Genomic DNA, 24,538 nt, shown 5'->3' with positions numbered 1-24,538 from the left:
TGGAAGTTTGGTGTGTGTTAAGGTTCTGGTGTCCACAGGAGAACTTGGGAGAAATGCCTCCATCAGGTGTGAGATGTGTGAGCATGGAAGAGAAAAGAGCAATCACACACTTAAACCCTGTTCATAAAAATACATGTAACAATTTATCCATGATTATCACCAGAGGGCTTCTGGAGAGGGATTATTCCTGATATTGTTGCATGGTAACGTCTATCTATGTTTCTTGCGGTGTTGCTTTAATGCTGTTCACTTGCATGCATAGGAGCTGTGACTTGGTTATCTTCCCCCTATGATTTACAGTCTATAAGCTACTGGTTGCAATTACACTTCATACTTCTAGAGTTTTTTGAACTTAAAATGACATTGTTATTAGTGAGATAACTTTTGGATAGATGCAAAACAAAGGAGCCCGTAAGTACCTTGTGCTGGAGAGGAGAAGAAAAAGTGACTGCTCAACAGCATCCATTTCCATTCAGGGATGGTTGAGGATCCTCAGGTCCCAAAGCTGAGCACTGCTGGCTCCATATGTGTGCACATCTGAGATGCATAGCGCTGACTTTGAGAGCTGCCCTAAAACCCAAGGCACTGGGGATATCCTGTGCCCAGCTGTGCTCCTACCTTTACTGTCAATCAGGACAACATGCGCAAGTGAAAGGTGTTAGTGATTTAGTAGGTGTCTAGCTGGGGCTAGTATCTCTTCAGAGATTGTGATCTGTCAGAAGTCGGCTGTTTGGAGCTGCATGGGGAGGTCTGCAGCCAGCAACGTGTCCCTGCTTCCAGAGCCATCCCGTGACACGGACTGCCCTGACGGACCCCTGCGTCTGATGCCTTGGCTCTCATCAGCTGAGCGGGGAAGCTGGGCTCTGAGTCTGTCTGTGTGGGGAGGACTGTGGCTGGGACGGGAAGAGGGTAACAGCTTTAGCTGTTTGTTTTTCCTGGTGGGAGGTTAAGTTCCCAATCTGTGTTAAGCTGTGCTGAGTGTGGAAGGCATGTCTCAACTGCTGGGACTCAAGTCACTGGTTATCAGTGTAAGGGTGGAAAAGGCCCTGCATGCTAAATAAGCAGAGACCGTGACTAATTCCTGAGCGCTCTTTCCTCTCTACCCGGATGAAGATGCAGCCCAGGATAAGAGCACCGCTTGCTATAGTCCTTTCCCCAACCATTTTCTTTGTCTCAACAGTACGTGAATGAAAGTGCCATAAAAACACACATAGATATCAGGGCTTTGGTGGTTATAAGCTGCAGTGACATGAGGGGATTCGCTCACATCCTATTACCGGGATGTAGGTTGTAAATTACCATTGCTGTGATGATATTTTCATAATTCACCCTTGGGGCAGTGGATAAAGAACAAACCCACTTCCCTGCAGATGAATTAATTGTGCAAGAGCATTCACAGAGTAAGCCTGACAGGTGAGCCCTGCTGAAGTTGCTTAGGTCCAGGATCTGGCTGTGGAGGGGGACCTGTACCACCTGCAGATGCCAAAACCTATGCTGTAGGTACCTGAGGGAGCTGAGAGGAAGGTAAGGGAAGCTTGAAAGCTAGAGAGTTGTTAGAGGCATCAGAAATGGTTGGAAAGACTATATTCTCTGGAGCAGGAAAAATGGCTCATACCACCAGAATCCCTGGCAGTCTCATGTGAGATCAGGCAGTCTGCACCTGTGCTACCTGCAGCTGGTATTCGTACCTGTGCAGAGGGAGGTAGAATGGCAGGGCCTCTGCCTTTATATTCCTCTTGTCTTGGCCCCAGAAGCGTCCCGTTTAAACCATGCTGATTGCAGACTGGTTGATGTAGGAAGCTCTCTGCACTTAATCCACCCATGTACAGTCCCTGCCTGGCGGATGTCACTTACTGAGTGGTTTGTAGTCAGGAGGTTCTTCTCCTTTGGGGTAGCTAATTCCTGGATCACTTTCCGCCTCCTCAGTGAACACAGAAGTTTTATCCCAGTCATTTCATATGCTGCACTGAAGTCAATTCAATCTTAGCTGATTTTTGCTGCAGAATTCCCTCAGCTTTATATGTTGTACCTTTACTATCTCTCTGCTGTCTGTAGTATTATAGTAAATTAGTCCAAAGGAAACTGAATTTTAAGCCTATGCAATAGTAGAAGTCCTGTTTTAAAAAGACCTTCGAACATGTTTGCCGGAGCTGTGCAAAGCCAATGAAACCCCCATCCCAAACGTGCATTTAGTAACTCATTTGTTCTCAGGGGTTCAGAATTGCTGAAAAGGTTGAGTATTTCCAAACGAAGTCTCAGCTCTTACTGGTTTTGACTTAAATTTGCTACTTAAGACAGCAGCTGTTTTTATCCCGTCAGTATATGCTGGGTTGCCCAGATCCAAAAGCGTGAACACAGGAAGAGCGGTAAGAACAATTCTAGTTTGGATGGCACTCCTTTGTCTTGGCGGTGGGCAGCCAGGCTGTGCTGCCTTGGAGGAAGCAGCTGGTCATTTACATTTTTGGGCAGGAGAACAGAGAAAGTTCTCTGTGATAGATGTGATAAGTGATGAGACAGCTTGGTACCTCCTCGTGTAGGTCTATGAAGCTGTAAAACAGCATTACCGTGGAAGGACTGTTCTGAGTATTGTATGGGAGGGACAGATTCCAACAACAGACACATTGTCTTCAGGGCTACCAGTAAGTGTCTGTTGGTGGTCTTTGCAAGGTGTTAATAGATGAGAGATTATATAAATTGTCTTTTTTTAACAGACCTTACTTTGTATGGTATTTGGATAAGATTTAAGAACATAGGAGTGCCCTTGATAACAAATTTGCTCTGAATACTGCTATGTGGTTTGTGCTGCCTGAAGAATTGTGTTCATAATGACCTGGTCTAGGAAGCTTTTCAATTCTGTTGTGTATGTTTTAGAAACATTTGCTGAGTCCCCAGAGCTTCTCCTTTATATTCATTTCCTTTCCATGGTATTTCTGGCAACACCTATTTCATACAGAAACAGCCCTATGGATATACATTTTCAATTCTTGCCCTTCCTGTTGTTTTAAGCATCAGTACAGATGTGAACTTTCTGCAGTATCCACTCTCAGGGTGAGCTGTCTAATGCAATTGGGAAGCTTCCAGGAAAGGTGCTGTACTAGCAGGTAAGAAGTGCATGACATGCTTGTATTGCCTAGTACTGATGACTACTTTATTTTTATTTCCCTTCTCAGAGTGATCGTCTCCTTATTAAAGGAGGGAGAATAGTCAATGATGACCAGTCATTCTATGCTGATATTTACATGGAAGATGGTCTCATAAAGTAAGTGTGGGATTTACATAGCATATTGTCTTCACCTCCCATTAAGTCAGCTTCAGACTGAATGGTATTGACTTTTTTGTGGAGATAGTCTATACCCAGCTTACCAACAGGTAAGACTTAATAGTTTTGCCCAACCCACTCTGGTTAGAGGCTCAACTCTTCTGCAGTGTCTGTGGGCATGTATATGATTGTATGACATGTTTATACAGTAATTCTAGTGACTGAATTGCAGTCAGGATGGTGATTTCATGACACAGCATCCATTGTACAACAGAGTAGTATCTAATTCCACTGGGAACAAAATTTATCTTTGGCTGCTCTTTTGCCCCAGATTAACAGAATCAACATGAATAACAGTACACAAGATTCCATTTATTAGCACTAACAAGGACAGTGATGTGCTGCAGGTCATCTACATCTTTGAGATTTTTGCAGGCAAACCTCTGAGTCTCTCAGTCTTCTGTTTGTGTTACAGAGGTGCAGTAATAACTCCATTGTTTAAAGGCTGTAGTTCAAATGTGGTACTTGGGACTAACTCCAAGTTGGGTGAATTCAAAGAACTGTGATAGCGTATAGCAGGAGAACTTGAAAAACATTACCTGTTCTATGGTAAAAGAAAACTATTCAGCTTTCCCAAGATAGATTTTTTTTTTTTTTTTTTTTTTTTAAGTTCAGCAGTAGAGAAATAATTTTCAAGAAGAGAGGTTGTATTTTTATGAGGCTGCTTTAAGCTTATGGACAAGAGCAATCTTGATAGACTGGCAATGGTATCTGGGCATGGAACAGAGTCAGCTTCAGGTCTTCCTGTGGTACAGATTTTTTTTTTTTTTTTTTTTTTTTTTTTGGTATCCTTGGGCAAATGACTTAAATGACTTAACCTCATCTGCAACCTGGAGGTCACAGAATTTCATTGCCTTGGAGGTGAAGTACACTCACCTGTGAATTCTTGTAAGAATACAGTGAACAGTTTGAATTCTGTATTAAGATGATAGCATCATCTTAATAAAAAAGGTACAAAGAGCTGTTGTTTATTGCCATGAAGACACTACAGTAAGCAGTTCTGTCTACTGAATGCTTGTTTTTTTTTAAGGAAATAAACAAAGTAGATTGGTTAAGGCTGAATGAATGAAATGTGGAAGTGTAGTATACTCCTTATTTACTTGTGGAAATGTAGGATACTCCCTACTGTGCCTAGGAAACCAGAAATTCCCCCTAAAACCAATTTGTCTTTTATCTTGATTTATCAAGGAAGACTGAGGAAGGCTTGATGAAAATAGGATTTCTGAAAGAAGAGATTTGAAGGCTGAGCACTACATATGGGCAGATAAAGGGATTGAGGTGTGGGGGAGTTTTGAGTGAAGGAAGTCCTGAGATTCAGGTCACCTGGCCAGCAGGAGAACTGGGCTTGTTCAGGGAGGAGAATGTCATGTGATTGAACATCACAAACTCTAGAGGACTACAAATAAGAGTATTTTAAGTTATGAGTACATGTATATTGAAGCATTTCAAGTTTACTGTTCTCAGAAGGTATTTTTAGGTACTTAGGATTTTAGCTGCTTTCACTACAGCATGGCCCTGCTGATAGCAAAGAGGTCCTTCAGGTGTGTAAAGGACAGAATATGAAAGGGAAGGTCCTGGAGCAGGAAGGCTTCTTTCTGCACTATTCTGGAACAGCGAGCACAGTCCTTCCAGATTCTGCAGTGAGCCCCTAAATGTGGCAGCCAGCTGTGTCCATGCACTTTATGAACTTCTTGTCAGCTCCCCAGAGCAAGGCTTTTCTTTACCCTTGAGACTTAGTTCTATGGTCAGAATTACAAAACCCTGACAGGCCCTGGACTGGCCTAGCAGCTGTGGCATTATGCTGGGAAATCATCTTTCTCTATACATAAGCCTCCAACTTGAGCCTTACTTAAGGTGGGCAGAAGGCCTGGGAGAGAGGAGGGATCAGGGGCATGGTCTCCTGGAAGCAGGGCTGATGTGAGGGATTTCATGAACATCTACCCTGGGCAATCAGGTAGAACCATTACACTGGTAGGAATCCTGGGGATTTCTAACTCTTGAGATGACTAGGCATGAAGTGTCCTAGAAGTTTCTTATAATACACTGCAGAAATCTGCATGCCCATCAGATCACACACCCCAGCTACCCCAACCCAGCGCCTGTCCCAGACAGCAGGTGCCATTACAGACACTACTAAAGTAGTTTGACAGATGGTAGCCTGCCCCAGACTGTGCAAATTGTAGTTTTAAGCAGACAAGAGGATCCTGTGTTTTGCTGCACAGTGGCTTCACTGTGTTGGTACCTGCAAGCCCTGGTATGGGAATGGGAAGGAGCGGAGCGTTTCTGCTGGGTAGAGGGATTTGGCCTTGGCCACTCCCCAGGTGCTGTTGCTTAATTGCGTTGTTGCTGGTTTTTCTTTTTTTTTTTCTTTCTTTTTTTTTTTCCCCCCTTTTTGTTTTTTTGGCATGTGACTTACCATTTTGATGTGATCTCATCAGGCAAATTGGAGACAATCTGATTGTCCCTGGAGGGGTCAAAACCATAGAAGCCAATGGGAAGATGGTGATCCCTGGAGGAATCGATGTGCACACTCACCTGCAGATGCCATACAAAGGGATGACAGCTGTGGATGATTTCTTCCAAGGGACAAAAGCAGCCCTGGCTGGTGGAACTACTATGATCAGTGAGTGCCTCAGGCAGGTTCTTTTTGGCAGCCCGCAGCAGGCTGATGTGTTTTCGAGGGCAGTTAAAGCACTGCTACATTCAGTACCCTAGATATGCAATCTATTTGATGTTGGCTTCTGTGCTTTGTGCAGAGGTTTTTCTTCAATTATTTTAAGAAGTTGGAGATAGTACAGTCCAAGAGAGGTGTGTTGGACTTCCTGCTTGGGGCAGTGGGAGTGGACAGAGATGACAACTGACAAGAAAGATCTAGGGGAAAGTTTGGAGGAAGGAGAAAGATGTGTGACAGCTTACTGTGGTTCTGACTGTGCAGGAGACATGTCGCAGTAAATTGGGAACAGGAACATATCTGAGATTTGAAAAAAATAGGGGAGAAGGGTTGAGAAAGGGAGCCCCTCTGGGAGCTCAGAAACTTGCAAGCAAATGGCTGAGATCTGAGATCCATCTCCTGCAGAGACCCAGTCAAGGGTGCTTGCTCTACTTGCTAGGACATCCCACATTTCTCCCTGCCTTGCTAGCATCTCTGATAGAAAAGAGTTTGGAAGAAAAAATGCAGTTTGGTGTGCAACCCTTGCTTTTTGCTACCAGCAAGTTGTGGCAGGGCAGGTCTGGCTGGAGCAGAACACTGATATCTTTTCATCCATCTGAAGTAAAGAGGGAGGGCCCTGAAGGTAAATTTTCTTGATGAATGGATGAAATGTGCCAGTGGGTCCTGAAACATGAAAACTCAGTGCATCAGTACTCTTCTACTTGAGTACTGGGTAACAGTAAACAACGGGGTGCAGTGTAGGACACCTTGAAAGCTCTCTTGGAGAGACTGAGGAATGAAGGTCCAAATTTTGCTCTCTTACCAGAGTGAGGCTTGGGGAGGGAGGCAGGGTGTATGTAAGAATGACAGTGCAAATGTGGGCCAGCTTTGCCAATGCTGGATATTGCTTTTGTTAGCCCTCATCCAATTGCTTTTTGCACTGCAATTTGGACGTGCTCTTGTTTTGAGCTGGGGAAGGCATTTGCAGTAAAACCCCAATCCAGGTGAAACTCCTCAGTCTTAAGGGTTTTTGTTGTTGTTGTTGAACACTTGAAATGTTGCCCAGTTGTTTCTTTTTCTGTGTGTTTTTCTTGGTGGTGTTTATTTTAAAGATTCATGAGAGTGTGCTCATCTTTTCAGTGATCTCTGGCCCTGCTGAGTACAAACAGGGACTGAAGTATGAGTTCAGTGTAACAGCAAGTGCAGTTTGCCTCCGTTTACAAGGTTTTGAAATTCAGCTCTCTGTAGACTAGAGAATGAGGCACAGGATGAGATTTGGGACTTTTCTGTGATACTGAAATGCTGGGGAAGAGATTTGCATGGGACTCTTTGCCCAGCTGCAGATCCTGCGTTCTGCAGTGTTCCAGTGTCTGCAGCCACTGATGCCCCTGAGAACCTCAAGAAGGAACAATGACATAATATAGATTTTTTTTCTATTGCGTAAAAATAGGGCAGTGTGTTCAGATGACTCCGAGCAAAGGAACAGAGCAATAGCCCAGTATCCTGCACTGCTCAGAGAAATAAACAGTGCTAACTAAAAAGGAAAGGGAATTCTAGGTTCTTCTCTGGAGAATGCCACAGATGTGGGCTGATTTATAATCCAGGTTTTATTGCCTGTGCAGTGGTTACAGCTATCTGCACTTTGCAGAGTTTCATGGGATGCAAGAGCAATTGTGGATCCTTTCAGTGAAGAAATGGGTTTCTTGCTCTCCCCTCACTCTTTTTTCTGTGGGCAAAAAAAAAAAAAAAAAGAAAGAAAAAGAAACAATTATGTAAAATGGATTGTGGCAGGGTGTGAGGATTACATCATGGGCAATAAAAGGTGCATTAGTGTTGCAATGTGGGAGAACACTACATTTTAATAGAGTGGAAGTAGGGGTGAGGAAGGACAAGGCCCTTTAGCTTTCAGCTGGTTTCTCAGCAGTAGCCTGTAAAAGCACCTGGTGCTGTGCCAAAGGCTGTTAAGGAAACACACAGAGCCTTTACTTTCCGATAATGCACTTGGAAGAGTCCAAGCAAATCGTGGAGGTGGCAGGGGACCTCTTCAGAGCTGCCTCAATGTTCTATTTCACCTGTAGTGTGTGGCAGTTCAGAAGACAACTCTGGGATCTTGGAGGTGCCCTGTGACTTGCAGAGAGGCAGCAGGGTCTGCATCGGGGGCGGGCTAACTAGTAGAGGAGCTGTGGCCACTGGGGCTGGGAGTGCCCTCCCTGATGCCTTTGCTGTGTCCTCTCCAGTGGACCACGTGTTCCCGGAGCCGGAGTCCAGCCTGGCGGATGCCTACGAGAAGTGGCGGGAGTGGGCTGACAGCAAGGCCTGCTGCGACTACTCCCTGCATGTGGACATCACCCACTGGAACGACAGCGTCAAGCAGGAAGTGCAGACAGTGGTCAAGGAAAAAGGTTCGCTATGCGCCATCTCCCCCACTGATCATCGCTGTCGTCTGCGCCTGCCCCTGGACTCGCCGGTCCGGCAGCAGCGTGGCAGGGTCCGTGCAGCGCTGCGGATGGTGCACAAGGCAGGGCCATGTCCCCGCCTGCCGGCATCTCACTGTCAGCTTAAGCAGAGATGCATCTTCCTTGTTGCCTACGAACTGCAAGGATGGTCGTAGGTGGTGAGAGGGGGAGGCTGAGAGGGTTATTTCACTGTTTTTCTGAAGTACTGTGCAATCCTGGGACAAAAGTCAAAATATTGTTACAAAATGTCAGAATTACTGGCATTTTATCAATGAATTTCAGAAAAGTTGGACATGTGGATACTTCAGAAAATCTCAGAGCTAAGATTAGTAATGAGCACAAGTCCTGCTCAGAGCTTTAGCACAGAGGTGTAAGAGTGTAGAGAGCTGTAAGTAAAGAAAGTACAAATATCTGGGACCATGCTTATCCAGGGAAAAGCCCACTGGTCCCAAGTGTCTTCTGCTCATAACCTTCCATGTCAGTGGTTCCTTCCTCACAGGGACCCGCTGTGGGCTCTCCTCTGTCCTTACGGGATGCAGGGCTGAGACTGCTGCAGCCTGGTAGCAAGTAGTGGTCTTGCTTTATTTCGTCCTCTTGTTTGTGAATATCTGCTGGGATCCTGCATGGAGAGTGAGTGTCCTGAAGATAAACTAACGGGGAAAGCAAACCAAAACAGACAACCTTCTGTTTGACCTCCTGCTCTTGCCAAAGGCTCCCATTCCATTAGGTCTGAGTAATTCTCACATGCCTTGGATGTATTTGGGGAGAGAGAGAGAGAGAGCACTCTTTGCTCACTTCTTGTTTTCCTCTCTCTGCTCATCTCTTAGGAGTTAACTCCTTCATGGTTTATATGGCCTACAAGGATTTGTACCAGATGTCAAACACAGAGGTAAGAGCTCCATTACCACTTCGGTTGTGTTTTAGTAGAGCAGTAGCTGGAAGAACTGGTAATACTGAGTAACCGTAACTGGTACTGAGTAACTGGTAATATTGAGTAACCGTAATAGAGAGAGAGCTGGGGTGAGATTCAGTCCACATAGCTTTTCTAGGAGGCTTGAAGCCACTGCTCCTTTCATCCTTGCTCTCTTCAGGCATGTGGCCCTTGGACTCTCCTGCACAGCAGTGAGTCCAATTTATCAGCCACATGCAGCAGTGTGATTGAACTTCCACTTTGAAGATGGCAAGCAGAGAGGTGGATTTGAGATTATGAAGAGTATCAGTGGGCGCAAGTGGCTTTCTGAAAGCACCACCTGGCATGACTACAGGGCATGGTCTTTGAGTGGCTGATGCTGAATTCTTCCTCTCCACACTCCCCCCTTCCTGCAAGCTGCCAAAGTTTTCTATTGAGAGATGATTGTGGTGATCTTTAAGGTCATGCACAAGCCAGGGGAATGTATCTGTGTAGTAATCATTTTTTCTTGTCTCTGTTTTAGTTGTATGAGATATTCAGCTGCCTGGGAGAGCTGGGTGCCATAGCTCAAGTTCATGCTGAAAATGGAGATATAATTGCACAGGTAATTACTATTCTGGTTATACAGGGACTGAAAGTCTAGCCCAAGCAGACAGATTTGATGCAATAATTAACAAAGGACACTAAAACTGCCTGGCATCTTTTGAAAAATGATCTCTGAAGCTGCTTCACATGATATTAGATTTACAAAGGTTTTCTGCTGTGAAGTTTCTGGTGGGAATTGCGGTGCAAGACATTTAAGCTCAGTTCTTCAGGGCATTGATCTGCATTTCCACATAGAGAAACTGGCTCATGGTGTTTCAATGTTTTGTTTCTGTGGAACAGTGGGATCAGAACCGATTTCATATGAACACAACACACAACCTAAAGAAATCAAAAGGACATGTATTTTGGAGCATATGATTCTTCTGTTATCTCAAACATTATGATTTTCTTTGTTAAAGATGGTAAAATACAAATTATTTAAAGGAATACCAGATACAGCCAAACATTTCAACTTTTTTTTTTTAAAAAATGTACAATGAAAGTGATGATCGAAGTAAATATTTCTGACATTTAAAAGAAGAAATAATATTGGCAATAGTATTCTCCTTAAGTAGGCAGTTTCTTATGGAGTTAGAAAGATAGGCTTTTACAGATGAACTCAAACCATATACCAGCCACTCTTTTTCCCTCCTAAATGAAACTCCAAAAGTGGAACAGGTTATCCAAGTTGCTCCTTACACATCATCAGAAAATAAATGCTTAATTTAGCCTTAATTTTTATTTCTTTGTTTTAACCAACTTTGTAGAATTTTCTTCTCACAAAAGAGGTTATTTTTATGATTCAGCTTTGGCTGAATTTTGGTTGAAAATTATCACTTAAAAATAAAAAGTTTCAGGAAATTCATTAAGCAGCATCATATTGGAACAGGCAGAACTTTTCTGTCAGGAAATGTAAAATAGCTGAGTTTAAAAGAAGCACAAGGTAATTTGGGAATTTGTTTGTTTTTATAAAGTTTTTGCAGCTTTGTGAATGAAACGAGTGAGAAAAGAGACTTGAAACCTCTGTGTCCTGGAGGAGAAGCATCTTCACCCAGCTAGAGCTTCACCTTGTGTCAAAGCAGTATGTGAGAGCTGGGATAGATGCAGGGGTTGCATGCTGCTTCCCACTAGGTTACAGTGGGTTTGCACAGCAACAGCCAGTCATTAGTGTTTCCTTGTTGCCCTTTGAGAACTGCTGCAGCTTTTCTCCTGCTTCCTCCAAACAGCAGCGGAGTTGTGCTAGTGCTGGGCACCAGCCTCTCATGCAGGGCGGTGATACTAGATTGCTTCTCCACAGTGTCTGGTTTTCAGCAACACTCAGCTAATCTTACTGAGAATTGATTCAGTTGCGCTCTAATTTGATGCCTTTGGCTGTATATGGCCTTTTCTCTTTGGAAGGGCTGACGTGAATTCTCAGGAAGCCTTTGAACACTTTATTCCTGGAGAGGAAAGCCAGGGGCACAAGGAGAGAATTGATCTGCGAAGCGCTGGCCGCCTTCGGGGCACAAGGCGGTTGCAGGTGTGCTGCGCTGCCCCGAAGGAGGCCGACCTGGGCTCATCCTGCGTGGGAACAGCTTTTCCATCTACAGACTCCTTGGTGCCAGCATTGTGTGGAGGCTGTTTGTTTTTGTGCTAGACACGTTGTTGCCAGCAATAGCTTCTCTAACCCCTATCAGGAAGAGATTTATATTTTCCATCTGGGTGAGCTTCTTGTATTTTCGTATTAGCTTCTTCGAGGCTCAAAGAACTTCATTGCAGCTTTTGGGCAATAAGCGAGAGACATTTTGCTTACTTCTGAATGAAAACAAAGCTCATTTTTGTTCTTTGCTACATGCAGAATCTAGTAGACAGCTCAGTTCAGTGTAAGAAAAGCTGGAAGAGTGCACTGGTGATTACCCTAGTGGAACAGAATAGTCCATTGAGTATGGTATGTTCACTCTAACTGCAGCTCTTTTTCAGGAGAGAGAGACAAAGGCCTTTGCATTGCACATAATCGGTTCAGAGAGTTAAAATGTAATTGAAAAGTGTTGCAGTAAGAGAGGAATTTTCTCCCTGCTGTAAGCAGGCAGTCAGTTAATGGAGCTGGATTTGCAAGGGAATTGTTACGAAGAGATGCTGTTTAGAGTTCAAATGGGAAGGTTGTGTTGGTCTACTCTGTAGCTGGTGCTGGATGAAAAGTCCAAATACGTCAATGTTTGTTAAGACTGAGGAAGACATTGCTCAGTTATGCTCTGTAACTCCTTGTTATAGACTCTTTCTGTCTCTTTTCCTATTCTTGGGAGGTGAGCGAATGTGAATTAAGAGGTCAGTCTTTGAACATCCTCTCAGACTACAAGAATCATTTTTTCTTTGGACTTTTTAGGGCTCCACTGCCCAATCTGATGGCCATTTCACATGAAAACAAAGAGTGATCAAAGGAATGGTCTTGGCTAGAGGCTATCTCTATTTCAGCAGTCTATCCACAAGACACCCCAAAGCTATTAGATTTACTTCACAGCCCTGGAAATTGCTCCCTTTTGTCAGGACTGATTGAAACAGAACATTACAAACCAGTGGGGATTCAGAGTACTGTTAGATTAGACTGCAGGCATGAAGCTTCAAGTCATCAATGTTGTGGCTGTTCCTACGAGGAGGAGTTGAGGATTGTCTTCTGTCCCCAAGTTCAGTCCCTTTGACTTTGTGGTGCTGCAGTTAGTGTGTTTCTCCAGAGGTCGATCAACATAGGAGAGTAAGTTGTAGAGAAAGAGAGGTTATGCATGGCCAGAACACAAATAGGGCACGAGCAGGACTCCAGACCTGACACACTGACATGCTGTAGATGGTGGGAGAGTGTTTTGTGGTGGGGAAAGAAAGACTTGAAAAGACTATTGTCAAGCCTTTGCCTAGCATTTGTACTGCAGCAGAGAAAGTGTCAGAGGAGGCAACACACACTAGTTGTACCCTGTGCAATCTCATCCTTCGGTACACTCTTTAAAAGTTGTGCGCACACTTGTTATCATTGCTAGGTTTACACAATCCTGGCACAGACTGATGGCCTTATTTAATGCCAGTAACATGCTCAGTACTGTACAGGACACAAGAAAAAGCACATTTAAAAAATCTTCCTTGCAGGCTTACTATTACTGTTGCTGTGCATCTACTTTACACCTCATGGCAATGCTTGGAGAGTTCCTGACCTGTTGTGTAACTGTCCATTGTTTCTGTAGATCAAGGGTCAGGTAGCAGGTGAAGAGCAAACATGTCTTAGGCCAGTGACAGCACTTGGATATGGGTGTGAGGGCTAGCAAGATTCCTGAGCACCTATGTCCAGATATGCCATGAAGGCCCCCTGCACATTTCTCTTGATCTCTGTCTAAGAGAACTCTTTGTAATGAGAGTGCCTGAGAGAAGAACACCTCTAGGGTGCAGAAGGGGGATATTCAGGTCATTACACAAATACACAGAAAAACTATCCATGGTCCTCATTTATAACATCAAAATATTTGGGTTATTGTTAATATGGAAACCAATGTCCCACACCCCCAACATCTATACATTTTGATATGGGACAGGACTTAGCACTTGCTGACATCTGAGTGATTAAATAACAGCAGTTGTGGACATGGAAGTGTCCATGGAAGGAGAATTTTTGAGTTTTATTAGCTTTTACTTTTTTTCTTCTTTTTGGTATTTTCTACTTGGACTACTTGCATTTTGGAAAAGGAGCCTGGGAGGGCCTAGGAAAGGGGTGGTAAATGTATCAAGTGCTGTTCATAGAGCTGGGGAGTTTTGAACCCCTTTTCTTCCATTCTGTGCTTATTTCATAGACAACCTTCTAGTCAGTGTCCAGGATTCCTCCAAGCACTCCTGTTTCCCCATCCTCACCGTTTGTTTTCCTTGAACGCTGTGACCTCTCAGAAAGCATAAATTACTGAGTTACTGGTGCACGCTGGGTCTTCAGGTTGTAGGTGAGGGCAGTCCTAGGGGCAGTGTTCGATGCTGATGGATCTACTTTTCTGTGTGGTGACTAGATTCAGAGTCTTGTAACATCTCTCTGTCCTTTCAATGTTCTAGGAGCAAACCAGGATGTTGGAGATGGGAATAACTGGTCCTGAGGGCCATGTGCTGAGCAGACCTGAGGAGGTAAGGTACAGAAGTCTGTTCCAGCCTTGTTGCACTTAAATGCTTCCCCCAAAAGTCATAGTAGGGCTTAGCTTAATGGGGCCAAACAAGGCTGTGTGTGTGCACGTGCATGTATGTGTGTATCAAATTATCAGTATGTACAAGGCAATACTGTCTTGTTCATCGCCAGCTCAGGAAAGAGAGGAGTGCTTTGGAGATGAACATTTTTCAGTTTTGCTTGAGTCTCCTAGCAGAGACAAGGGCTTCCGAATCTTCAGAAGATTAAATAATCAGTAAAAATTTCCGTATAGGTGAAGCAGCATTTAGTGCTGGTTATCAGGCATTCATTTGGTATAGATGATTCCACTGGTGTAAGACACCTGAGAAGAATCAAGTGATGAGTGTTAGCCCCTCTGAAAATTCACCATTGATGTCTTTCAGAGCGCAGAGATTCTGTCTAATCTTTGCTTAAGGACTAGAGTGTTTTAAGATCAGACAGACAAAGCCATTGGTGGAGGGATTGGGAGGGAAGGAGAGAGGGAATTTCCTGGTTGCAAATCATTGTCAAGACACTAATTGGACTACTTCTAATTTTAGTTCCGTAGATATTTTTCTGTTTGGCTCATTAATGTGAGTTGAGTCTAATTTTAGTTGGGTTTTTTTTGTTTTTTTTTTAATGTCAGCTTGAGATAGCTGTCTGCTGAGAACTGTTTTTAACTTACCACAGCATGTGAAAGAAGGAAACAGTAGAAAATTGGTACAATAGCAAATCTCTGAGTAGGAGAGCACAGGGACAGATTTGTACTCCAGGGTCTGCTGGAAATTAATCAGTTGACTTACAATCATCTTCTCGTACTGTTAATTTATTATGGCTGCTAACAATGTATGTAGTCTAGTATAATACAGAGCTTATTCTATTCAAAGTATGAGACAGTAAAGTATTTTCCTGTACAGAGAAAAGACTCAATGTAAAATATAGTTGACTAGATTCCCTCTGTGTGTAAACTGATGGTTTTTTATGCCTCTAGACCTTTTGCCACTAGCTGGCAAGCTAATGCACAATTATGGGATACTGTGGTTGTGCCAGAATGTGAGAACTGTCCTATTACCATAAGACAGGCACTGCAGTTCTTGTCCAAAGCCAGTAAAGAATTATTGAGTGTTTGATCTTGAAATGTCATTAAAGCATAAAGCAGCTGAGAACAGTACAAGAAGGCTCTAGATATAGTGGGTTAAGGCAAATCCAGATCTTGTTACCTTTGAAAATAAACTGTCTCTATTCCAGAACCCCCTCTACCTAGGCAAATGTTAGATGACACTGACATGCCATGACACCACCACCCTCCACAAAGCCTGTAGGTTTTGTGATGGCAAAATATTAGAAGGGTGGCTGCAGAGCTCAGTGAGTGGTGCTCTGTCCCAAAGTGACCTTGGTGGGAATGCGGGTAAAGATGTACCCTTGTATGGTCACGGTGATGATTTGGTAGTGCAGGATGGTGCCTGTCCAGAATGTGGATTCTTTGTGGTTGCAGTGGCCAGCTTTGCTCCTGTCCACGTGTTAAGCTACAGAAGCACAACTATGCAAGCTTGTAAGTGCACTGGTAAAAGTATTTTTTAGTTTGCATTTCTGTTTTAACAGTCTTTAAGCAATTTTTAAGTTGAAAAACTCTTTTTAACCAGGCTGATGAACTTTGCCTCAAATAGGCCCCTTGAAGTTTCAAAGCAGGATGTATGATTATGTGTGTAGCTGGGTGCAGTGGTTTATTTCTCCAGCTTCTGGGAGAGTTTAGGTTTGCATAAGCAGCTGCACGGCCCACAGACGCTTACTGCATTCCCTGCAACTGGCAGCCCCTGTGTCCGCAGGGAATTAGCTGATCGGTACATTGTCTTTTTAAGGCTTCTGTTTTGAACTTTCTCATGCCAAAGCTTTACGCCAAGCTGCAGAGCAAACACTTGGATAACCTCCGGGGCCGAGCTCAGGCTAAACAAGGGCTGATGCAAGAGTCCAAAGATATCCTATGTGTTGAAAATGCACCCTGCTCTAACAGCAAGTGAGACAGTGAAACACTGAGTGGCTGTCACAACAGGCTGTGGAACAGGCAGCCAGACAGCGGGACAGATAGACCCGACATGAACAGCCTGCCAGGATGTAGCTGTTGCCCCCCTGCCACAGACAGGACGAGGGTCAGTTATGACAAGTAGAGCCCCAGAAGGGCCAGTGGCACTGGAACAGTCCGGTGGAGCAGACCAACCTCCATCAGGCCCTTTAGAGGCCTGGCAACCATCTCTGAGCCTTGCTGTCATGTGTGGGTAACAGTCCTCCCAGCCTATCTGGTCAGCAGGGAACAGAGCTGGAACCAGGCAGTGGAAAACAGCAGATCCAGCTCCCTGCACTGGCCACAGCTAGAGCACAAACCTGGCAGACCTGCTCCTACAGAGGATCGTGTTCCTCTAGCCTGTGATTTGAGCCAGGCCTGGAAGATTGAAGTTTTCCCCTCAAGCCTCCCTGATTAACTTGTCCTTAGGGAATTCCTTGCTATAACAAGTGCAAAAATACTGTTAAAAAGCTGCCTGAGTGGAAGCAGGAACTGATGAGTTATCATTTGCACAGACAACTGTGAAAGAGCTTTACAGAGTTCAGCTTCAGGCTGAATGTTGATTAGCTTGTGAAGTAGCCCTGAGAATGAGCTCCTCCGCTGAGATTGCAGCTTGAACTGCTGATCTTCATGTGAACTGTCCTGCAGTGTGACTGAGAACTGTTCTATCTTTGGAATGAAAGGTCTTCTCTGCATTTGTGTTTTGCAAGGGGCAACAGGTGAGGATATTGAGGGGATCCTAAGGAAGCAAACAAGACTATATAGATCAGCCAAATAGACAGTATCTTTACGATACTGTCATATTGTAAAGATACGGGGGGTTTTAACACTCTGAGAGAAGGACAGTCATGCGGCAAGGGTAACAGTTGAGGGCACAGGGTGTCACTGGTGATCCACGGTATGCTGAGATGAGCAGGGACTCCTCCTTGTCAGTCTAGCACTTCTCTGCAAGTCGTGTGCCATTCTCTCTTCCAGCTGGAAGCAGAAGCTGTCTTCCGGGCCATCACTATTGCCAGCCAGACCAACTGCCCTCTGTATGTGACTAAAGTGATGAGCAAAAGTGCTGCTGACCTCATCTCACAAGCCAGGAAAAAAGGTGAACAGCTGCCGCTGCGCACAGCCTTGCGGTCATCCCGGGATCCTGGACAGCTGGGTTCAGTAGTCCCCCTGTTTTCCTGTTTTTTGCCAAATGGAGAACTGTGCCTTGAAAGCAGTCTGTTGGGGTTGCAGGTAGTTCAGGGATTTACCTAACCCTTGTGAAGGGGCAAAGGAACACTGCACCAGGCCACTTGGAGCTACCTTCTATTGTTGCCTCAGGTAACACAAACGTGTGGCTGTGAAGGGCTCTCTATGCAAGGATACTGATCCCATCTATGTGCATGTGATCTGAGCTGCTGCATATAGTCCCAACTTCTGCTTGATGCGGTGGCCCTTGAGGAGGTGCCTGGGGGCCTTTTGTGGATGGATGGGAGCTCCGTCTGGCACTGGAGCGCAGGGACTCCCTTCCCACACATATAGGCACATAGGCACCTACGTTCAGCTTGCCTCTCTCTTCCCAAGAGGTAGTGAACAATGAGGCTGACAGAAACTGTTCTTTCTGCACAAGACCTTGAGTGGCAGCAGCCCTGCTCACATCCCTCGCTCCTTTCACTGGTAGGAAAGACACATGTGCATGCAGACACTCATGCAGAGTGAGACACACTTATGTGCAGGATTGTAGGATGATGCTGACCCACAAAAAACGTGGATTGTGCTAGGTGAGCCTATGGGAGGCTACACTGGTTCTAGCTTAGCCACCTGGAGCATTTTGCCAGCATGGACTTCTTCAGGACTGGGATTTCACCTGATGAGGCGTGAAGGAGCTCTGCACCCTCCTACACTGTCACTCTGGAGTTTCTCAATGGACTCGGAGGATCTACGACCTCTACCAAAGGGCTAAAAAAATGTAGAAAATGTATTTGTAGAGAGGATCTTGATGGAACTGGTAAGTATGAGACTAAACAATAACTGTATCCCAGAAATATTGCAGTCAGAAGCACGCACCCAGACTGCAGAGACTGTTTGGAAAGAAAAGCACAGTTTTGTAGTCCCCACCCTAGTTTATCAGTGTGACGAGCCCTGGTCTGCCGAAAGTCCTCGGTCACCAGCTGCTGCACTCTCACCTGCTCTGTCCCTGGAGTTGGATTCCAAGATATGCCTGAAAAGAATCAGTATTCAAATGAGAAACAGGATCAGGGAGAGCAGAGCCAGCTAGCACTCTGATGCACTTGCTAAATATTTACAAGGGATAAGGAAGGAGGAATTGAAGGAGATGACAATGAAAGACACTGTGAGAGGTTCGATCATTGACTTGGTATGGATTAGGTGTCAGACAGCATTGTGGGTCTGCCTCCCCCATTGTGAGCTGTTACTTCTTACTAAAATTACCTGGCTTCTGCCAGTTATTTCTGTGCTGTGTGTCAGCTCTGAAATGTGGCTGTGTCACTGCTGGGCAGAACGTCACCAAGGTGAAGTGCCTTTAGCTAACAGAGCTGTGATGCTGGTGCAGCCAGCCTTGCAGAAGGGGTCAGAGGGGACCAGGCAGCTTTTCTGCTGAGGTCCATTGCAAAGACATATGAAGTCTGGAAACAACAACCTGCAGTAGCAGGAGGCCAAGCTGCTGGCATCATTCATGTGTGTGTGTTATCTGCTGGAGATATCTCTAAGGCTGTCTTCCCTCTCTGTGCTCCCTCCAGGCTTCCAGTGCCAGCAGAGACTTTATACCCTTGAATAGCTAGACTGGGACAGTTCCTGGTGCCTGTGCATACTGTGGTGGGTAGACGGGGCTTCTTCTTGATACCACTGTGGGCCTTGTAGAGTCCCTTCTGTCTGCTCCAGTTCCCAAAATCAAAGCGGATGATGCAGGCTGATAGGGGCTTAGGGGGTCCTCTAGGCATATGTCGAGCTGTTCATAACCGTGTAAGGGAGAAAGTCTGAAGACTGCCAAAACAAGATCCATTTTGTCTCCTTTTCCAGGCAATGTAGTGTTTGGCGAGCCAATCACAGCTAGTCTTGGCACTGATGGGACACACTACTGGAGCAAGAACTGGGCCAAGGCTGCGGCATTTGTGACCTCCCCACCTCTGAGCCCAGACCCAACGACCCCTGACTACATCAACTCTCTCCTGGCCAGGTTGGTATCTGGCAGGCACAGAAAATTTCCCATGTGCAAATGGCTGATATGGCTAGTAAGAAAGGAGCAGACCTTTGGCCTTGAATAGGGAGGGAAAAGCTCATAGAGCATTTGGGTAACTTAGATATTAATCTAGCCTCCATCACTTCACAGTAGATTATTTAATGAGCTGCCTGATGAAATGTTGGGGGAGGTACCATAAGTTAAACATCAGTAACAGGAAAAATGCTAGGGCAAGCACTAACGAACCATTTAAGTGCCCAGAAGAAGACAAAGAACTGAAGACCAGCTAATACAGATTTATCAATAACAGAGCGTTCACTCTGATCTTGGCAAATTAGGCCTGTGCTGCTAAACAGAGGCAAGTGCAAAGGAAGGCTGCCCTCCCAAGAAAACTGTGTGTTTGCTTGTAAGCTGGAGTAGCTTCTCTGCAAAAACAGGATGAAGAATGACAGCCTGGGGTGTAACTGTGCAGAAAAAGATCTGGGGGTTAACGGTATCCATTAACTAGCATGAGTTGCTAGTGGTTGCATTAACTAGCAACCACTGTGTTGAGTAAAAGGCAGATTTTTCTTTCACCCATATGGGTAAGCAGTTGTACTGCCTGCAAAGTGCACAAGGCCTTTAAGGACAGCTCATGCATGACAGGAATGGTAGGTTTTTTCACCCTTAGGGCAAGGTGGGGGGAAGGGATCTGTTGAGAATTCAGAGCAAGTAATAAAATCTCCTCAGTACTTTGACTTGACCTTTCTCTCAAAGAGTTGCACTCCATCTTCTCACTGGTGAAGAACACTCAGCAGCAAGGAAGAGAGTCCATTGCTGTCTGTATTCTCATGCTGTGCGTGGATCATAAACTTTCACCTTGTGTTTGCTTGCTGAATTGTGCATGTGGCAGCTGGTCCATGTTAACCAGTGAACATCTGACACTGAGACAGTTGTAAATGGAAATAACCTTTGAGCTAATGCTATAAAAACGTCTGTCTAGATCAATAAGGGATGGCAAGTCAGTAAAAGGAGTACTAGCAGAATGACAAGTTAGGCTAAACCTGGGTTGTGCCAAGAGGGAGAGGCATTGCTGGATTTCTACAGGGATGTCATGGTTGGCATGAGAGGTGCTAGTGAACTTAAGGTCTGAATATGCAGTTCACCCTGGATTTTGCTGTAGTGAATGAGCGACATGGGCCTGCACTGCATCTGGAAGAATAAAATAGGTGCAGATCTTCAGGACTGGGAGGGGAGAGTGAGCCCAGCTCCTGAACTGGCTTATTAGTCCTTCATTTCCACTTCTGTATCAGATTTACCCCAACCCCTAAAGGAGAGAGAAGAGTATTTCTGATTCCTCGCAGCCCACACATGTCTGTCCTATGCTCTGTCCTGCCACCTTTCCCAGGTCATTTTCTGCAAGGCTTCAGCATGTGGAAAGGCTGAGAGGCTGGCTGCCTTTCTTGCATCAAGACAAATCTGGTAGAGATTAGGAAGCATGTTTTCTCATAGACTGAGGCTGCACAGTCAGTCAGACATATGGCAGAAATTATTAAAGGAAGATAGAGATTACCAGTGGATTAGGACTGATTCTCAGCCCAGAGCACAGGGTCTTTCTGTCTGTGTTGTTCTGTATTCCAGCGCAGCCAGTCTGGGAGCCTAACACTCACAGTCATTTCCTTATCGCAGGTGGATTTGGGAGCTGGTGGCTCTTTTATGCAGTAAGGATGACTTTGCAGTTGCCCTGTGTCCTCCTGGCTCTCAAGTACCTGCAGCAGCCAGGTGGTTTCCTTGCCTTGCTGGCCATGAGGTCGCCAGCACTGCCCGTTTCTGCCCTCTGCTGTCACCATGGGGAATAGGACAGATTAAAGCATCTCAGTTTATGGTGGGTCTTTCCAGGCAGAAGGGATTCTTTATAAACAGCGTTAAACAGGCAGCTACTGTGAAGTGTAGTAGTGAAGCTTTCTTTAGCACCCTGGAGAGCTGCTTTGGGGGATGGGGTGGGGGGCTCCTGATTTGGGTAATCGCACTGGCAGATTTATGTCTGGCTGTGGGGGACATTTACTTTTGCTCTGATGCGGGGGAGATGCTGTGGCTTGGGCCAGAGGCTGTAACTTGAGCCAGCCTACACTTTTAAGCCTATATTTTTAGTCTGCACTGCCAGTTCTTTGTCCTACTGCAGCTCATGCTTCAGGTGTCCACCTTGTGTTTAAGAGGAGCCGTCAGTGAACTCCAGCTGGACAGAACAGCACAGCTGTGCTGAGTCTCCCTCCTAGAGCGCTGGAGCCGGGGCGGGGTGGCCTCTGTAGTCAGGATGGCTAACAGCATGAACAGTGCAGCTCAGGCTCAGCACCACCTAAACCTGCACCTGCAGCCATCTCTTCTCACCTGCCTGGAGCTCTGACCTGCCATGCTCTGGCCTATCATCAAAGTGAAGACCCTGCCAGCTCTGTAGCTGCTGAGCTGTTCAGGGCCTCACTTCCAGTTTGCAGGAAACAAGAGGCTTCCTTTGGAGGAGGGGAAGGTTAAGCCTGCCCCTTGGGGATGCAGGAGCTTGCAATATATCATGAAAGGGCTGGCTTTAGAGGACCGTCCTTGGGCAGGAAAAAAATCCTTCCCTATGTGACAGGAAGGCTGCCCTCCCAAGAAAACCCAACAAACTTCCAGAAATAGTTTTTCTAACTTAGAGTATTTTTTCCCTTTGAATTAGTGCAAATGGCTGAGTCTGATATGGAAGGGTATTTTGTGGCTTGACACAAAGCCATCTCATTCTCCTGTAGGCATACAGTTCCTCAGGACATTTTCCCTAAGAGCTCAGCTGTTTACTTCTATCTGCAGCACGTTTTTTGTGCCCTGTGTGGATGGTGCAGTGGGACTGAACTCTCCTACCCTTGTGCTCTGTATCAGGCTCTCTGGTAATGCATCCACCACAGAAGCCAAATTGTGTGGAAGCCTCCAGACAGAAGGAGCGTAGAAACAGGGATGTAGAGTAAATAGAGAATTGAACTAGTGGCTGCTCCCACACAGAGGAAATCCTTGTCCTTTGTGTCTCTGTTTTACCAACAAAATGACTGATGATGCTTTTGTTGCCACCACCCTTCAGTGGTGACCTCCAGGTTTCAGGAAGTGCCCATTGTACGTTCAGCACTGCACAGAAAGCAATTGGAAAAGACAACTTCACAGCAATCCCAGAAGGGACCAATGGCATAGAGGAACGGATGTCTGTCATCTGGGACAAGGCAGTGGTAAGAGGCACAGCAGGGAGAAAGGACAGTGTTTGGACAGGATGGGCACGCAGCTTGGAAGTCCTGTTTTCGTGTCCCTAGCAGAGCTGATCACCCGCCAGCACATCTCTTTCTGGCTTTGTAAGGCAAAACAAGCAAGAACAAGAGAGGGAGGTGTGAAAGGTTCAGAGTGAACAACCAGGATGTGTGAAGCATACATGTGCTACAGGATTCTTGCAGGAGGTGTGTGTGTGTGGGGGGGGGGGAGGGTGGCTGAGATCCCTGGCTTGATGCAATCCCTAGCCTGACAAGTTGCTTCACCAAGTCACTTCCCTTTTATACCTCAGTTTTTCTGTCTGTCTATCTGAAGGTAATAACAACAGCCATACTAGGTCTGGGCCAAGCTAGTTGAGATCTTGTATTTGACTGTGAGCGTAGCGCTTCCTGAGGTGATTCTCTTACCCAAAGACTGCTTCATTCTCTTTGTGCCTGAGCAGGCCACAGGAAAGATGGATGAAAACCAGTTTGTGGCGGTGACAAGCACTAATGCTGCAAAAATCTTCAACCTGTACCCACGGAAAGGGAGAATAGCAGTGGGCTCAGACAGTGATTTAGTTATATGGGATCCTGATGCAGTGAAGATTGTCACAGCAAAAAACCATCAATCTGTAAGTCCTCTGCTTATCTGTGGGAGTGCTGGAGGGAGGGGTTGCTGAGGAGCTTTGTATAAAGGTTGTCCTTGTCATCAGCAGCTGAGCACTGCCAGCAGTACAGGCCTGGCTCTGAGAAGGAGGGACTGAGTACAAGCTTTGGGTGATGCGAATTGTGAATCCAAGGGGGGATGCCTGTGAGCCCTAGGGTCTGAGCATAGGAGGTTTCTCATCCAGCTGTGTCGCTCTTCTGAACATGGCTTATGCAGTTGTAATGACATACATTTCTCCTTCTCTGAATTCCTTTTCCAAACTGAAATGTCTCCTTGCTTTGCCAGCATACTTTATTCATGTTATACATCCTTATGTCCAAAAAGAGAGTAAGCCCTCTCTTGTTGTTCGAGTCCTTGTTGACACCGAGCTCTGAGTCAGCACATCCTTGTAGTATGATGGAGGAGAGAACTAAAGGAGGGCTCTGGAGCAGGCAAGGCTATTATTAGTTTCCTCTCCATGCACTTGTGACTTCAGCAAAGGGCCATGGGGACGAAGCAGCCTTGAGGGGCAGGCCTCCTAGGTCAGAGCTGCAGTGCTCACATCCCTCCTGACCATCATCACCTGCTGCAGGTGGCTGAATACAACATCTTTGAAGGGATGGAGCTGCGTGGGGCCCCGCTGGTTGTCATATGCCAGGGGAAGATCGTGTTGGAGGATGGCAACCTGCATGTGACCCAGGGGACTGGACGCTTCCTGCCCAGCAGTCCTTTCCCTGACTATGTCTACAAGCGTATCAAGGCCAGGAGGAAGGTGAGAAGCTCGCCAGTGGCAGCAGAATGAGGGGGCTGAACACTGCTTGTCTGAACTACCCTCTTCCCTGGTAGCTGATTGTTTTTCTCTCTGCTTTTCTCACTGGACCCTGGAATCAGTGCTGCAAGTCTGTGTATTTTAGACTTACAGTTGGGATATCTGAAACTGCCCTCAGTGTTGTGCGCCACCATCGGAGGCAGGAAGCTTGACGGGGTACACTGCAGATGATGCCTGTCCAGTAGCTCCCTTGTTGTTGTCCTGCTGTTGCAGGAGTCTGAAAGGAAGAGCTTAATTTAAAAACTTGGAGATTGGCAAGAAATGACCTTCTCCCCTTCCCATTCATGCAGCGTAAATCCCTGCTGAGGGGCTGTCTGTTGCATAGGGCCTGTACACGCTTTGCAGATGGGACTGGGGGGGCATCACACAAAATGAACGGTGGGGTGTGCATGGCACCATGCTGTGCGGAGGCTGCTGGTGTGTGGGACAGAGGGGCACAGGGTGGCAGTGTAAGGTGTCTCTGCTGCGGGCTCTGGCAGCTGAGGTGCTGCTGGCTCCTGATCCAGCTCGCAGCGGTGGGGATGCTTGCTGC

General features: G+C 45.8%; 1 protein-coding gene across 3 annotated transcripts in view; it reads left to right on the top strand.

Annotated features, from left to right (window-relative positions):
• DPYSL3 (dihydropyrimidinase like 3) overlaps window positions 1–24,538 on the top strand; it is a 50,103-nt gene that overhangs the window by 24,173 nt on the left and 1,392 nt on the right. For all 3 annotated transcript variants that reach the window (XM_062587639.1, XM_062587640.1, XM_062587641.1), the window contains exons 2-12: window positions 3,171–3,259; window positions 5,758–5,942; window positions 8,207–8,371; window positions 9,253–9,314; window positions 9,859–9,939; window positions 13,974–14,042; window positions 17,093–17,213; window positions 19,133–19,289; window positions 22,375–22,516; window positions 22,993–23,163; window positions 23,770–23,949. In XM_062587639.1, the coding sequence (XP_062443623.1) occupies window positions 3,171–3,259; window positions 5,758–5,942; window positions 8,207–8,371; window positions 9,253–9,314; window positions 9,859–9,939; window positions 13,974–14,042; window positions 17,093–17,213; window positions 19,133–19,289; window positions 22,375–22,516; window positions 22,993–23,163; window positions 23,770–23,949 (1,422 nt within the window). The remainder of the gene's footprint in view (window positions 1–3,170; window positions 3,260–5,757; window positions 5,943–8,206; window positions 8,372–9,252; window positions 9,315–9,858; window positions 9,940–13,973; window positions 14,043–17,092; window positions 17,214–19,132; window positions 19,290–22,374; window positions 22,517–22,992; window positions 23,164–23,769; window positions 23,950–24,538) is intronic.

Source organism: Rhea pennata, chromosome 14, assembly GCF_028389875.1.
Source record: "Rhea pennata isolate bPtePen1 chromosome 14, bPtePen1.pri, whole genome shotgun sequence".
Taxonomy (NCBI): Eukaryota; Metazoa; Chordata; class Aves; order Rheiformes; family Rheidae; genus Rhea; species Rhea pennata.
Note: the sequence above shows the minus strand (reverse complement) of the source record. Positions and strands in the feature narration are given on the sequence as shown.